The sequence below is a fragment of the Micromys minutus genome (assembly GCF_963924665.1).
Source record: "Micromys minutus genome assembly, chromosome: 32".
In the NCBI taxonomy this organism is placed as follows: Eukaryota; Metazoa; Chordata; class Mammalia; order Rodentia; family Muridae; genus Micromys; species Micromys minutus.
The window spans coordinates 17013345-17029214 of NC_137967.1; the positions used below are offsets into that span (position 1 = coordinate 17013345).

A 15870-nucleotide genomic window follows, 5' to 3' on the forward strand; every position below is an offset into this window, starting at 1 on the left:
AAGTTGCCGCGTTCTGGGTTTCTAGGGCCGCTGGATTAATTGGAAAAGACTTCTAGATTCTTCTAATATATTAGGAAGACTCCAATAGGCTCCTGGAAAGGGAAGGGAACTGGGTGGAAACCTGTGTAAGAGATCCTCGTTTTTTTTTTTTTTTTTTTTTTTTTTTTTTTTTTTTTTGAGATCAGTGCTCGTCAGGATTGAATGAATTACCAATGGTTTGGTGGTAAGATCCAGGATAGTTTCTAAATTTCCGTGTTTATAGGCCCCCATCTCGACCTGCGGGTGGCAGGAAGAGATGATCTGCTTAGCACCCCAGCCCTGCTCCTGGCAGCCCTGCGCTCCGTTACAAAGGCCGTGGGCTCCGCTCCCGCCCGGGTCTCTGGGAATGCGTTTAGTAACCCGAGCCGCGCCGGGGGCGGGGCTGGGAAGGGGTTAACCTGGAGGGAAAGCGGGAGGGATGACGGCAGGCTTCGAGGGTCTCGGAGGCTCCCCTGGAACAGCCTGCGCCCCCTCTGAGCTTCCCTCGTCTAGAATAGATCCGGGCATTGGATTTCCTTTCTCAGCATCTTTCAAAGTTTTTTCCCTCTGGGCCTGAACGTGCACCATTATACCTCACCCTCCCCTTTAACTTGGGGATAATGGACTTGTCTGGGGGGCCCCTGGGTTAGGACGCTCTGGCAGTACCGCTGAAGGGTCGCCGCTGAGACCCTGTGGCGCGCAGACATATCCGGAAAAGACCGTTTCCTTTTCTGACATTGAAGTTCAAGGACTAAGAGACGCTGGTCCCAGGACGTACATCCTAGAAAGGCGGGGAATGGATAGAAGTCAGGCCTCAGGATTCTTAATCCTGGACTTCAGTATCCCTACCACCTCAGCACTGTGTCGGACCCGCAGTCTAAGGCGACACCGCAGTGCACAGCCGCTGAGGTCTGTGCATGTGGCGCCACCTACCGACCAATCTTAGTTAGGATGGCGTCTGAGCACCAACTCTCCTCGAATAGTGGGCGGAGTTCTAGATCCCAGACAGTCCTGACCTGTAGATTCCCTTGGAGCTCTCCTTTGAGTGTTTCTTGGAATAAATTTAAGCCTGGCGTGGTGACTGGCGTGTGTACCTTTAACTTTAGAGGAGAATGAAAAGCAGGAAGATGGTCCTGAGTTTGAGGGCTGCCTGGGCTAAGCAGTACATTCTGGACCAGCCATGCTTGACCTTGTCTCAAAACGATAGTCGGTGGTGATAAAGATGAGAATAATTTCGTAAGATAGACCGACAACCAGGGTGTTGTGGCCTTTACTCCGGAAAGTCCAAGCCAGTTTGCCTCTTCTACTTGCACAGATATGAACTTACCTACCTGCTTGAAATTCCCCCGAGTCTTGCCTTCTCTTCTGTTCTCCTCCCCTTCCCTCCTTTGGGGGGGGGTTTCTGAGGCCTGAAAAGTTCCACCCCTCCTCTTTACAGTGCTGCTGCCTGTCGTTGCTGCCTAGACCAGACACCCAGGAGTAGCCGCTGCACCCGAGGTGGGTTCCTCCGGGGGCGGGGGGGGGTGATGAGGGATGAGAGGCTCAGCCCCGATTCTCTACTGAATTCCTGATTGTCTCTGAAGCTTCCTGCAGGGTCCGAAACTGCCCACCTGACCATTGCGCAGGCCTACAGGGGTGCTTGACCCCAACTCCTTCAGTGCCTAGCCCCAGCCGCAGTCAGGTGGAGAAGAGACAGGTATCCCTCAACTGGCAGCCACTGACGTAAGTATATAATTCTTCCCCTTACACACACACACACACACACACACACACACACACTGGTATTTCACTAGTAACCCACTATCTGTGTTTCTTTGTGTTCTTTTTCTTGCCTGGCTGAATCATTGGGTCTTTGCCGCTTGCTCTGTTTCTTTCTGCATGCCCCGCCCACTTTTTCCTTCCCATCCATTTCATATCATTTCTCGGTCCATACCTTTTATTTTATTTTATTTTTATTTTAACTTCCATAGTCTTTTCTCTGAAAGTATTTCTCTAAAGATATCCCAAGCCTTACTTCCCATGAGAGGGCTGGGGGCAATGTTGGCCAATCCTACTCCTGGAAGTGCTTAGGAGGCTTTTTTTTTTTTTTTTCCTTGAGGTGAGGAGGCCACTTTAATAGTGGTGACAGCCTCTTCCACCCCTTCCACCTAGTTTGCAGGAGGCCCGAGCTCTGCTGAGGCAAAGGCGGCCCCGAGGGCCGTGGGCCCGGGCATTGCTGAAAAGAAGGCCCCCACATCGCGCCCCTGCCGGCCAGGCCCGGGGTAAGAACATCCGCCCTTCCTCCGTGTAGGGGGCGGAGGGGGTGGTTCCGGGCCAGATAAAGCCGTCTGGTTCCCACGGTGCTGCCGCCGACTACCAATCCCCCATTGTAGCTCGTTCCACCCCACTCCCCAGAACGCAGCCACCTCTAGGGACCCCTGCGTCCGGTAGTACGAGGTGAGCCAGGGACAGAACAAGACGCAGGCCAAAGGCGCTGACCCATCGGGGTGGGGCCGGGAAGCCAGGCGTCCGGGCTCCCGTGGCTGAAGAGGGGGCAACTCGCCCAGCAGAGAGGGAGGCTGGACCAGCCCAGACAACAAAAGCGATTGTGCGGGTTGGCGCCTGCCCGGGCACAAAGTGCCCAAGATTGCGGGACGGCTGGGGGCCAAAGGCCTTTCCCTCTTCCATGCCAGACCCTCCCTTGTCCCGGCTCTTCCTGCAGCCTGGTACCCCAGACTTGAACACTATAGACTCAACTACCCTCAGAAGCCCTCCCGTGCTGTGTGGCCTTCAGCCCAGATGCATCCCCCTCCTTCCTAAAGTTTTCCAGATGTGAGCCCCAGGCCAGATGTGAGGACCCCCGCCCACAGTCTGAGCCCATCCCTTGCCTTTATTCGTTCTGACCTCTCCCACCAGGTGTAGATGTGGCATCGTCAGGTGTGAGCCCCGTAGTCTCCTGGCCAGAATTCAGCTTTATGTGCCCCTGAGCAGCGACCCTTTTCATCACTCACAGATGTGCCATCTCGCTGCCCCTATGGGTCATTCTTGTCCTCTATCTAGATGAAGCCTCTTTCCCCCTGTGCCTAGTCAGAGAATCAACCTTTAGCTGGCTCCCCAAATGCAGCCCCCATTACTCTAATGGATTTCCTCTCAATGGGTTCTACTCTCTCTCTAGGGGCCAGCCCGCCCGCCCCCACCTGTTCCCTTCCCTGCTACTCCCCTCTAGGCCCCATCCACTTGTTGGAGTACGGGTGGGGGCAGAGGGGGCGCCCTCCCCTTCCCCCTGCGAGTCTAGCGCCCAGCCTTCGCGCCTCTGGCTAAGCGCCCAGCCCCACGCGCCCCCGCGCGGCCGCCCGGGAGGGAGCGATGGGGAGGGGGGGGCTGAGCGGGGGCGCGGCCGCCCTCCCCCGCGGGCGGGCGGGCGAGCAGGCGGGCGCGGCCGGGCCCCTCGGGCGGGCTGGGGCGGCGGCGCGGTGGAGCGCGGCGCTGCAGCCATGGCGGGCGGCGCGCGGCTGCTCTGGGTGCCGCTATTGGTGCTGCTGGCGCAGCTGGGGCCGCAGCCCGGACTGGGCCGACCCCGAGAGCGTCTTCGCGTGCGCTTCACCCCCGCCGTGTGCGGCCTGCGTTGCATCCAGGGGCCCACTGGCTCCCGCTGTACCCCGACCTGCGCGCCCCGCAACACCACCAGCGTGGACAGCGGCGCGCCCGGCGGGGCGGCCCCCGGGGGACCCGGCTTCCGCGCCTGTGAGTGCGGGATGGTGCTCTCAAGGGAGGAGTGCCCGGAGGGGGGACCCCGGAGACAATGCCTTAGGGAGCAGGAGCCCAGATTCCATGTACAGAAATGCTGGGGAGTCCGTGGGGTCTTTGAGGAAGTGAGCTCTGAATTCCTGTTTGGGAGAGTGGATCTCCAGGGGTCTGATTTCACTGAGTATTTCTTGGGAACCTGTAGTGTCCCACATGAACGGACTGGGGCTAACTTCCATGTCTTTCAGTCAAGGCGAAGCTCTCAGAATCTGGGAACTTTTGAGATGGTGCCCAAATTCGGAGATTGTGCGTAGTGGATCAACCAGGGAGTGTTTCAGAGTTGCATGGGGGTGGAGGCGCTATCTCAAATTTCTGGGTCTGTCTTTGAGTATGGGAAGACTAGGGAAGTCTGGCATGGGACTGCCTGTGATGAAGAACTTAAGCGGGAGGGGACCCAGGAAAGACGGGGCTTCTTTCGGCAAGACCTGAATTACAGCGGTTCCACGTGCGACAGATATTCAGATAGGAGGCCTGAGGAAAGGGCGCCCCCTGCGGGAGGAGGGGACCGGTTGCGCTTCCTCCAGACAAGGGGGACGTTCTGGGGTTCAGGTGAGGTCGGGAGGGCGCGCCACCTGCTAGCCCAGAGTGTGGGGATGGACTGCGGGTCGGGTTTTCTTTGCTTCCCACCCCTTACGCCCTCCGGAATGGGGATTGGGGCCCCTGGCGCCGAGAACTCGCCCAGGCTGGCCCCCAGCCAGCCCAACCCGGCCGGCGTGAGCTCATCTCCCGCCCGAGCCCCCGCCCGCTACCACTCCCTCTCTCCGCCCCTTCCTCCCTCCTTCCTTCACTCTCTGCCCGCCCAGCCCCAACTCGCCCGTGCCAGGCGCCGTGCCCAGACGGGTGCCAAGCCCCTGGAGGCACAAGGAGGGACATGTGAAGGCAGGCTGACCTCGGCAAGACCCTTATGTCCTTAGCTCCCTGCTCTTCCAGTGGTGTGAGACATGAAGTTAGTTTTGCCCGTTTAGCAGCACTAAGTACTCTGATATGGGCGCCCTGAGGTGAGAGTCTTTATTCAAGCCAAGAGCAGGCAGTAAAATGACTTAAGAGACTAAGAAATGCCCCTAAACCTGGTGGCTTCCTCCCATCTGAGACGCTTCGATTTTTGCAATCTTGCTTCTCAGTTGAGCCCCTTTTAAGCTCTGCCATTTAAAGAACCCCATTAAGGTACCCGGAGTCCAGGTTTAACGCTTCTGACAGAGGATCCGGGTTCCTCACTTCCCCTGAAACATTCAAACATAAGCCTTGAGTGGAGATAATTCTCCCCTCTAACAACGCCCCCCCACTTCTCTTCCCACATAGCCTCATTTTTTTTTTCTTCCATTTCTAATGTAGCCTTCCCAGACCTATCCACAGAGGACCCATTAATCAAGACTCTTGGCTAGGGAGGGGTAGGACTTTCCACCTATTCCTAAGGTCCCTGCAATGTGAAAGTCTATCAGAATCCACTTCTTCCAGTCTTCAGCTCCCTCACATGGGCCACACCCCCGCCTTCAGAAAGTACTAGAATCCTGTTTTCTAGGCAGCTCTCGGAAAGGACTTGAAAGACTCTTGGTTGAGAGCCTAGATTTGCTCCGGAGCTAGCCTCACCCTGCCTCCTAGAAAACTTGGGTCGTCTCTGAATCTCAGAGCACTGCGTCCATGCTTATATCTTCCAAGGATGTCTGTCCCCTGATTCGTCTAGACTGAGGTGGCTCCCCTGTACTTCCTTTTGTACAGTTGTGGCTCAGAAAAAATCCCACACACACCTCCCCGGACAGCCCGGGCTGTCTGCTCCCTCCTAGCCCTGAGCGCAGCTGTCTCCAGCTGTTTTCGGCTGCCCCAGGGGAGGAAGGGAGGGGGGGTGCCCTCGAAAGACACGTCCGGCCTCCTTTGGCTCAGCAGTCCGGGGCTCCCCAAGGGTCCGGAATGCGGAGACGACGCCCTGCCCCCGCTGCACCCCTTTCTTTGTTTACCCCGCCGCACAGCTGGCAGTGCCCCGCCCAGAGGTGGCCAGGGGCCCAGAGAGGGCGCGCGGAGGGGAGTAGAGGCGCGTCCCCGCTAGTTGCCCCGCCCGGTGCTACCGGAGGCGAGGAGGGAAGGCTGAAACTCCGCAGGCCGGTGGAAGGAGGTGGGCGGGGATAAGAAGCCTAGCTCGCCCAAGAGTGGGAGGGGCGTGAATCAGGGCAAATCAGAGGGAGGAAAGTGGGTGGGCGTGGCTAAGGCTATCAGGTACCTGGGCTGGGCGGAGCTTGCAATGTCAGGTAGAAGGCCATGTGGGCGGGACTAAAGAGGAGGGCCTGGCCAATGGGAAAATCCTGGACATTTTGAATTCCCGCTGAGACAGAAAGAGGAGAGCGAAGGTAATCCAGTAGGCTGAACTAGCACTGTCTGGGCGGGGCTGGAACACCCGAACCCAGCCAGAAAACGGGAAGGTGAATCATGGAGGAAACAGAATGAGCCCACATAGTAGGCGGGGCTATGTGGTAGCTACACAACTTGGTCCACGCGATGTAGTCAGCCAGATTTGGGGAAGGGTGTTGTGGTAGCGCACTGCTATAATCCCCAAAATTGGGAAGCGGAGGCGGAAGTTAAAACATCGGCTATATAGTGAGTTTTCCTGCCTGGGCTACATTAGTCCCTATGTTAAAACAAAAGGAGACCTACGACAGAGAGTTGTAGGATGATGTACCTTGAGGCCTTCACTACAGCGTTGTGGACCGAGTTAGGTGTTTGCCAGTCACAGTACTGATTTTTCTGTGTGTCCTTGCTTTCTTCTCAGTTCTATGTCCCTTGATCTGTCACAACGGTGGTGTGTGTGTGAAACCTGACCGCTGCCTTTGCCCCCCGGACTTCGCTGGCAAATTCTGCCAATTGCATTCCTCGGGGGCTCGGCCCCCGGTCCCAGCCATGCCGGGCCTTACCCGCTCCGTTTACACAATGCCACTAGCCAACCATCGCGACGATGAACACGGTGAGGAGAATTTTGCCAAAAGGCCCGTGACCCTGCTCTCCTCGGGAACCTGACCGTTCATAACGAAGTTTGTTGTCTTCTCTGATACCCTCCCAAGCCCGGTTTGGTGGCATCCACCTGTAATCCCACCACTTGGGCAGAGGCGGGAGAATCACTGAAAATTGCAGGCCATATTTCATTACCACGCCATCTCCCTACCCCACCCCCCAATATCAAGTACCCATCCTGAGCTCACCTCTCCAGTCTGCTCCTAGCAAGTCAGAGCTCGTGTAGATATATCGTTATCTCTGCTCAGGAGTAGCATCGATGGTGAGTGTGCACGTGGAGCACCCTCAGGAGGCATCGGTGGTGGTGCACCAGGTGGAACGTGTATCCGGTCCCTGGGATGAGGCGAACCCTGAAGCCCTAGCCAGAGCTGAAGCGGTGGCACGGGCTGAGGCGGCGGCGCCCTACACAGTGCTGGCACAGAGCGCGCCACGCGAGGACGGCTACTCGGACGCCTCCGGCTTTGGTTACTGTTTCAGGGAACTGCGCGGAAGCGAAGTAAGACCAGGCCCGTGGGTGGGGTGGGGACCCCCCTAAAACATGCCACCACGCGGGGGCGCGCTCACGCTTCACTTCTACAGTGTGCGTCGCCGCTGCCGGGACTCCGGACGCAGGAAGTATGCTGCCGAGGGGAGGGCTTGGCCTGGGGTGTTCACGATTGTCACCCGTGCACGGAACACCTGGGTAAGAAGCCCTGGGTCGTCCCCAAACCTCGCCTCTTCTCCTACACAGATACACCCTAGTCACAAATTTTAGTTATAACTTCCTACCTTGGGGGTGTTCATGTCTAACTAGGTTTTTCTATACCGTTCAGCCCATTTACCCCATTTTCTGAATTTGGTCACTTTATTAACAGCTTTTGTGCCTTTGACTCATCCGTGCATCCGATCTTACTTACTGAGTGGGGGGCTGGCACGGAACTTCAAACCACACTTCACTCCTTTTAGCCCTTCCTACTTCATCTTTCTTCAAGACTGCCTGGTTATCTCTCTGCCAACCTGCCCCTGCCCCATCCCTCCATTCTCCACAGGGAACTCCAACCGAGTGAGTGACCCAAATGGACCTTGCCCAACCGGCTTCGAGAGGGTTAATGGATCCTGTGTAGGTAAGGCACAGCAGGGGACCGGAGGGACGGGGAGGCCTTGTTTTTCAAGGCTGGGCTCACCCGGGACTTAGTCCCAGGCTGGCTAAAAACCGTCCTCAACTCTCGCAGATGTGGATGAGTGCGCCACAGGTGGGCGTTGCCAACACGGAGAATGTGCCAACACTCGTGGCGGATACACGTGTGTATGTCCGGATGGTTTCCTCCTGGACTCTTCCCGAAGCAGCTGCATCTGTGAGACACCAGGAAAGGGGGGAGGGGCCCTAAAGCTGGCTCCTAAATTACTCATGACCTTAGAAAACATCCCAGAATATTTCTGAATTTTTAATTCCCTCAGATACTCCAAACCCTTCTAGACTTTCAGATCTCCCCCCTCGGGGGGGGGGGTTATTCTGAACCTTAGGGTCTCTGCCCTGTTTTCAGACGCCCTACCTCCAGCCTCTAACTGTTCACAGCCAAGCCCCAAAGACTCCCAGAATCTTGAGTTCCTTTAAGACCTCTAAATTCTCATTGATGCCTTACTTCAAACCCTGGGCACTCTCAGCCCTACAGAATTTCCTCCCTTTCCCCTAGCCCAACACGTGATCTCAGAGGCAAAGGGACCCTGCTACCGAGTGCTACATGATGGCGGATGCTCGCTGCCCATTCTTCGAAATATCACCAAACAGATCTGTTGCTGTAGCCGTGTGGGCAAGGCTTGGGGCCGAGGCTGCCAGCTCTGTCCGCCTTATGGTTCGGGTGAGAAAGTCCTTCCAACCCACCCCTTCCTGACAGACAAACACAGATCGGAGTCATCGGCCCTGCCCTCAACCTCTAAAGCCCTGGGGCTTCAAACCTGGCAGTACTTTGGCCCCACTCCCAACACATCAGTCCCGGGCCTCTCCTCTAGCCTTAGCCACGCCCATGAGTCCCCTGAGACCAGAGCACTCTACCAACACCCCTGAAAGAGGAAAACAGGAAAACACTCACAATTCCCGCCATTGGCTTCTGAAACGTCTAATTCTTTGGTTGGTACAGTACTCCATCCAGAGTATAAGCCAGACTCTTGACACTATCGTGGGTCAAACTCTGTTCCCAGCTAAGGCCTACTCGCCACTCACAAGATTTCATTTGGTCTCCTATCCCGGCCTCTCCTTTGCTTTGTTCCCAGAGGGTTTTCGGGAGATCTGTCCAGCTGGCCCTGGTTACCACTATTCAGCTTCTGACCTCCGCTACAACACCAGACCCCTAAACCAGGATTCACTTCGAGTGACCTTCAATCAACCACGTGCTCCACCAGCCACCCCTAGGCCACCCACAGGTGAGCTGAAACCCGGATGGAGGTGGGAGGTGCATTTCCCAGGTGCTGCTTGAAGCAGATAGGAAACAAAGGAGGGGGAGCAAGAACATCCAAATTTAGATCCACATTCAGGTGCACTTTCTTTACCAGGGTTTCTGCCCACTCATCGACCTGAGACCCGCCCAGACTCTGGGCCACAACCTGAACCTCGACCTCGGCCTGAACACCGGCCTCGGCCTGAACCCCAACCTCGGCCTGAACCTCAACCTCGGCCTGAACCTCAGCCTCGGCCTGAATTTCCCCTGCCCAGCATCCCTGCTTGGACCGGTCCAGAGATTCCTGAATCAGGTGCTATAGGAATCTGAGCATTGTAGCCAAAATACTGTGAATTCCTGTGGGGAAAGGCTTCAAAATGAAGGCGTTGGGAAAGATGAAAGAGATGAGGGAGAATGGGAAGAGATAAGGATTTGAAGGTTTGGGTGGTGGTTCCCTCAGGTACCAGAGTCATAGTTGGGCTCCAGTTCTCTGCGAACTGAGCAAACAGTTACATCCGGGGGGAGGCGGTCCCAGTTCCTGTCCTGTAAAATGAGCATCATGGGAAGTTTCGAGAAAATGCTTCTCAAGAATGGGGCATGTGAGTGTTTTCGAGGGTTTATTCAGGCCGAGCTGATGGGGCTCTCTCAGATTAAATGACAACATAATCTCCAAGATTAGACTTGGGGGAGGGGACACTCGTGAAAATATTTTGGAAGGAGTAAGGGCACTGTTCTGGGGTAGACGGGACGGAAAGTTCAGACTTTCCGTGAACGTGACTGACTGGCTCCTCCAGGTCCCTCTTCCAGCATGTGTCAGAGAAATCCCCAGGTTTGTGGTCCAGGACGCTGCGTTCCTCGGCCAAGCGGCTACACCTGTGCGTGCGACCCAGGTTTCCGGCTCGGGCCCCAGGGCACTCGCTGCATTGGTGAGCTGCGCAGAGGGGATTCCGCGGAGTCGGGGCTCGGATAGAGGGTCCTCTGCCTGGCCAGCACGTAACTAGCCTGCCTGCTCTGTGCCCGCCCTCAGACGTAGATGAATGTCGCCGCGTCCCTACACCCTGTGCTCCCGGGCGTTGCGAGAACACACCAGGCAGCTTTCGCTGCGTGTGCGGCACCGGCTTCCGAGCAGGCCCGCGGGCTGCAGAGTGCCTGGGTGAGAATCCCGCCCCTCCAGGCCCCAGGCTCCACCCCTGCCTAAGTCTTTTCTTTGCACAACTGCTCCCGCCGCCCGGCTCCTTCGCCTCCTCACGCCGGTCCAACTTCATCACAACACCAAGTCCTGCGCTGGCCAAGATCAGCTAGGCTCCACCCCTGCTCTGCGCCTAACCTGGCCCTTCCTTTCCCGTGGCCTAGCTTTTACCCTAGCTCTGCTCTCACTAGCTCCGCCCTCCCTGTCCTAGACCAACTCCCGCCCCCACGCCTCGTCCGAGTTCTACAGTTTCTGCAGTTAATCTGACAGCGACCCCTGATTACACTCCAGCTCTCGCCTCAAACTACCCTTTCCTTCTCTGGCTCCAACCCTGCCTTCCTTCTCTCCCTTTGATCCACAAAGATTCCTTTTCCGCCCTGGCCATTTGCCCTTGTCCTTGCCTAGTTCCTGCCCTCCCCAAATTTGCTTCCTCCCACAATCTTGCTCTCAGATTGGGTCCCAACTAGCCCTCGTACTAACCCCTGGATTCGATCTCCGCCTTCGCTTTAAGACTACCCACCCTAACTCCGCCTACTTCTTTGGTTCCGCCCTAGACTAGCTCTTGTCCTAGCTTCGCCCCACCCTCGGCCTGCCTCCCGCCGCTGCTCCCCTGGCCTCTCGTCCCTCAGGGACTGAATGTCTGCCCCAGTTCTAGCCTCTGGATTCTATCCACAGATGTGGACGAATGCCGCCGCGTGCCGCCGCCGTGTGACCACGGGCGCTGCGAGAACACACCAGGCAGTTTCCTATGTGTGTGTCCCGCCGGGTACCAGGCAGCACCGCATGGAGCCAGCTGCCAGGGTGAGGGACTGGGAGGGGACAGAAAGAGAATGTAAGGCGAAGGGTTGATAGGTAGCGGTGAGGTTGGAGAAGCTGGACAAAGAACGGCTTACTAATGGGGAACATAGACCAGGATCCGAGAGCCAAATGTAGTGACCTGGATCGGATGGAGAGGCCGAGGAATGCAAAACAGAAGGGCTGGATCATGGAGAATGAGAAGAACAGATGGAGAAGGGATAGAGGTGTGAGTAATTGGGAAAGGGGGCTGAATTGTGGAAGACCAATGTAGCCCAATTCGTGGGGACCCAAGAGGCAGAATTCCAGGAACACGCCAGAGTCAGAATGAAGCTCAGGCAGAATGTAGCATGGTGTGTGTGTGTGTGGGGGGGGGTGAATCACACTGGGACACCCCGGGATTTTCTTGCTCCATGCAGATGTGGATGAATGTACCCAGAGCCCAGGCCTCTGTGGCCGCGGGGTCTGCAAAAACCTGCCCGGCTCTTTCCGCTGTGTTTGCCCGGCTGGCTTCCGTGGCTCGGCGTGTGAAGAAGATGTGGATGAATGTGCCCAGCAGCCTCCGCCCTGCGGGCCAGGCCGCTGCGACAACACCGCAGGTTCATTCCACTGTGCCTGCCCAGCTGGCTTCCGCTCCCGAGGACCAGGGGCCCCCTGCCAAGGTGAGGGTGCTGGACTCAAGCCCGCAGCACTGTGTCTTGCTGTGAGAGATGGAGAGAGACATTACTTGGGAGTAGAGAGGTCTTAGGATGGGCTCTGTGACAGGCTGAGCAGCGCATTGAGAACCCTGGGAAGGTCTGGCTGAATTCTGTCTTCAGAATGGCCTTTAACTAATAATCTCCCTGCCTCTGCTTCCTGAATGTTAGTATTAGCGGTGTCCACCTAAATTACTGCCTGTCCCTCTTCCCATTCAAACTTATAGAAGAAACATTCTTTATACAAGGGGGGTGGATAGGAGACAGTGGGTGGGTCTGTGCCAGTGTGTAGATCGGAGGACAACTTACTGGAATCAATTTACGTCTTCCACCGTGTGGATCAAACTCTGGCCACTAGGCTTGATGCAGGTTCCCAAGGCAGGAGGATTGGTGTGAGTTTAAGGCCAGTGTGGGCTACAGTGTGAGATCTTGTTTCAGATAAACACAAACTGGAGCACTGGGGTAGGTAGGAGGGGAGGGGACTGAGTTCCTCAGCCTGATTGGCCTCTTCTGCCCAGATGTGGACGAGTGCGCCTGGAGCCCCTCACCTTGTACCTATGGCCGCTGCGAGAACACAGAAGGAAGCTTCAAGTGTGTCTGCCCTACAGGCTTCCAACCCAATGCTGCGGGCTCCGAGTGCGAGGGTGAGGCCAGGGAGGGAGGGAGGAGTGTGGACGGGTAAGGAAGCTCAGGGCCACTTCCTCAAGACTACTCTCTCCCCTACTTCTCAGATGTGGATGAATGTGAAAACCATTTGGCGTGTCCTGGGCAAGAGTGTGTGAACTCACCAGGCTCTTTCCAGTGCCGGGCCTGCCCTGTTGGCCATCACCTGCACCGTGGGAGATGCACTGGTGAGATCAGGCCTCGCTGGGACCTGGGACCTTACCCCTGTACCTTAACCCGGTCACCCAGATTATGACCCTGACTTGACCCATCATTTGGGACCTGGATCTCAGTCCCTTTACATGGACCAGGACTCCCAAGTTTGACTCTTGCTTCGTGCCCCACCAGAACTGAAGTCCCTGACTTGACCATATTCCTGGTCATCAGCGAAGTGACTCCTCCTGACTCTAGGAACGTGTGGTTTGGCTGAAGCATTTTAAGACTAACCATGACCCTTCCTGACAACCACTGACTCGCAGCAAAATTACATTTCTGGACCTTTACTAAAGTGTGGCCCATGGTCCTATTTTTTAAAATATTATATATATATATATATATACATATATATATATATATGTACACTGTTACTGTCTTCTGACATAGCAGAAGAAGGCATCAGATCCCATTACAGATGGTTATGAGCCACCATGTGGTTTCTGGGATTTGAACCCTCTGGAAGAGCAGTCAGTGCTCTTAACCACTGAGCCATCTCTCTAGCCCCATGACCCTAAATTTTATTGTGCCATTTTATCTTAGCCAAAACAAAACCAAAAATCCCGCCAATCCTGACCAACTTTGTTCTGGCTCACTATCCATCTGCATCTTTTCTCATAATTTCTTCCCTGGAACGTAATTGGGTGCATGATTTTTGACCCCAACACTCACCTCTGACCTCAGCCTGTAACCTCTAACTCTAGCTGACTTTGACACATTTATTCAGCAGAATCTTATCCAATCATCTAGTTCATAGTACCCTAACTCATCCTCGGTGCCAATCTAGAGTCTCTTTCCCTGATGCCAGGAACCCCGGTAGAGGAAGTCTCAGATACCCAGATCCACAGACTTTCTTAATCCTGGACTATTCTGTCCTTCATTCAAGCCCCTTTCCAATCATTCCCACCAACCCGTTGGCTCCAGCTGATCCTTTCTGAACCCCTAACCCACTCCTACAGACGTGGATGAATGCAGTTCGGGCACCCCTTGCGGTCTCCATGGCCAGTGCACAAATACCAAAGGCTCCTTCCACTGCAGCTGCTCGACGGGTTACCGGGCACCATCTGGTCGACCTGGGCCTTGTGCAGGTAAGCTAGCTGACCAGCGGGAGAGTCTAGGAGCAGTGCCTAGATTCTTGAGCAAAGCCCATTAGAGATGTAAAAGGGACTAAGAAAGAAATTTTCAGAGAAACTTAGACGTCAAGGTTGCAACTCGGGTGTCAGGGTTAACATTATGGGTGGGGCTTACTTGAGGGGGCGGGTCGGAGGTGACCAACGGCACGGTCCTGATTCTTGCGTACCTTAGATATAAATGAGTGTCTCGAAGGCGACTTCTGCTTTCCCCACGGAGAGTGCCTCAACACCGTCGGCTCCTTTACCTGTACCTGTGCCCCTGGCTACCGGCCTGGACCTCGCGGAGCATCTTGTCTGGGTCAGTCCCCAGGCCATTATCTGAGTGTGGAAAGAGTGGACTTCCAGCAGGAAAAGGAGGGGAGCAAAGGGAAGAGGGCAGAAAGGGAACTCTAGATTTTTCTTGAGGTTTAGGGGGAATCTACTTGGATTACTGGGGTGAAGCTTTTGGGAATCCTGGAGGCAGCAATCATAGAGGAACGGGATATGTCAGGAAAAGTTGGAAGCTGACATCTGGATAGTGATTGGAGAGGACCTCCGACTGGAGGCGGGGCTTGCAAGAAAGGGTGGGGCCTTAAGCAGATTGGATGAGGTCTTCCTAAGAGGTTTTGGAACTTGGAGGGTTGGGATGCCCGGGAACTGAGGGGGTGTGGCTGGGATATTAAGCAGAGGAGGAGGTGGGCCTGGGTTTCGGTTGCCCTGTCCTGCAGACGTAGACGAGTGCAGCGAAGAAGATCTTTGCCAGAGCGGCATCTGTACCAACACTGACGGCTCCTTCGAGTGCATCTGTCCTCCTGGCCACCGTGCTGGCCCTGATCTTGCCTCCTGCCTTGGTGAGAGGCCTCCTCCTTCCCCTGCCCTTTCCTTATTTACCCTCTTCTCCAGTCTCCTCCTGACCCTCCTGACCCTCTTCCTTCCTCTTTCTCCCACCTGTTTTCTTCATATGACCTCCCTCTTTGCCTGGTCCTCAGACATTGACGAGTGTCGTGAACGGGGACCTGCCCTGTGCGGGTCTCAGCGCTGTGAAAATTCTCCTGGCTCTTACCGCTGTGTGCGGGACTGCGATCCAGGCTACCACCCTGGCCCCGAGGGCACCTGTGATGGTAAGACAGATCCCCTAAAGCCTGTGACAGGTGATGGGAGCCTGTTCCCCTGGGAATCAGGAGAGAGATGCTCTGTCTTAAAAACCTGGAAGGAGAGGTTTCACAACCCACACTTCCCTTTTCCCCCCTCAATGTTCTCTGGGGAAAATTAGCCCCTGCTGTATGCATGTGTTTCTCATGTGGGCAGGAGTTTTCTTATCAGAAATCAGGGCAAGCCCTTCCCTTACTGAACCATTTTAATATATTTAGAGGGAAGGGGTGCAGGATGAATCAGTATTTTCTGTAACCAATGAAACAAAGCTACCATGGGCTGCATTTTCCTTCCCAGTAGTTAAGCCTATGACTTAGGAAACTCTCACTTCCTAAGAACTTAATCACTAATTACAAAAAGTTCAGCAGCCACTGGTGCCAGACATTGAGGGCACAGCAGGAAAGGGCTCAACAAAATCCCTGTCCTCACGGATCCAATGCAGGTTGTGTTGGGGGGGGGGGTTAACTATGTGAATAAATCCAGATCTCATTTCCCTGATAACGGTGAGACTCTTTCTGTATGTGAGGTATTGTTGATGTCTTGGTAGGCAGAAATTCCGATTGGTGTGAGGTTTGAGTTGAAGGATGGTCACTATTTGCACACTAATGATTTTATCGATAAAATGTCACGTGGTTGTTTTGTTGAGTCTTGCTATGTGCTCCAGGCTGACCTGTTTTTTTGTTTTGAGATCCTTGCCTCAAATATAGGATGCTCTAGGTTAGACACTGGATAAACGCACAAGCTGAGTGCGGTCCTGTGATCTTAGCATTTGGGAGGTGGCAGCTAGAAGATCAGAAGTTTAGGGCTATCTTTGGCTACAAAGCATGCATGAGGCCAGC

At 55.2% G+C, this 15870-nt stretch overlaps 1 protein-coding gene across 1 annotated transcript in view; it reads left to right on the top strand.

Annotated features, from left to right (window-relative positions):
- The first annotated feature begins 3452 nt into the window (after window positions 1-3452).
- LTBP4 (latent transforming growth factor beta binding protein 4) overlaps window positions 3453-15870 on the top strand; it is a 26640-nt gene continuing 14222 nt past the window's right edge. Inside the window, exons 1-19 of the mRNA XM_080909075.1 lie at window positions 3453-3741; window positions 6560-6751; window positions 7047-7294; window positions 7378-7480; window positions 7827-7901; window positions 8010-8132; window positions 8472-8636; window positions 9049-9198; window positions 9328-9525; window positions 10007-10138; window positions 10240-10365; window positions 11077-11202; window positions 11616-11858; window positions 12410-12535; window positions 12623-12742; window positions 13727-13855; window positions 14073-14198; window positions 14608-14730; window positions 14869-15000. Of these exons, the coding sequence (XP_080765201.1) occupies window positions 3492-3741; window positions 6560-6751; window positions 7047-7294; window positions 7378-7480; window positions 7827-7901; window positions 8010-8132; window positions 8472-8636; window positions 9049-9198; window positions 9328-9525; window positions 10007-10138; window positions 10240-10365; window positions 11077-11202; window positions 11616-11858; window positions 12410-12535; window positions 12623-12742; window positions 13727-13855; window positions 14073-14198; window positions 14608-14730; window positions 14869-15000 (2887 nt within the window). The 5' untranslated portion in view covers window positions 3453-3491. The remainder of the gene's footprint in view (window positions 3742-6559; window positions 6752-7046; window positions 7295-7377; window positions 7481-7826; window positions 7902-8009; window positions 8133-8471; window positions 8637-9048; window positions 9199-9327; window positions 9526-10006; window positions 10139-10239; window positions 10366-11076; window positions 11203-11615; window positions 11859-12409; window positions 12536-12622; window positions 12743-13726; window positions 13856-14072; window positions 14199-14607; window positions 14731-14868; window positions 15001-15870) is intronic.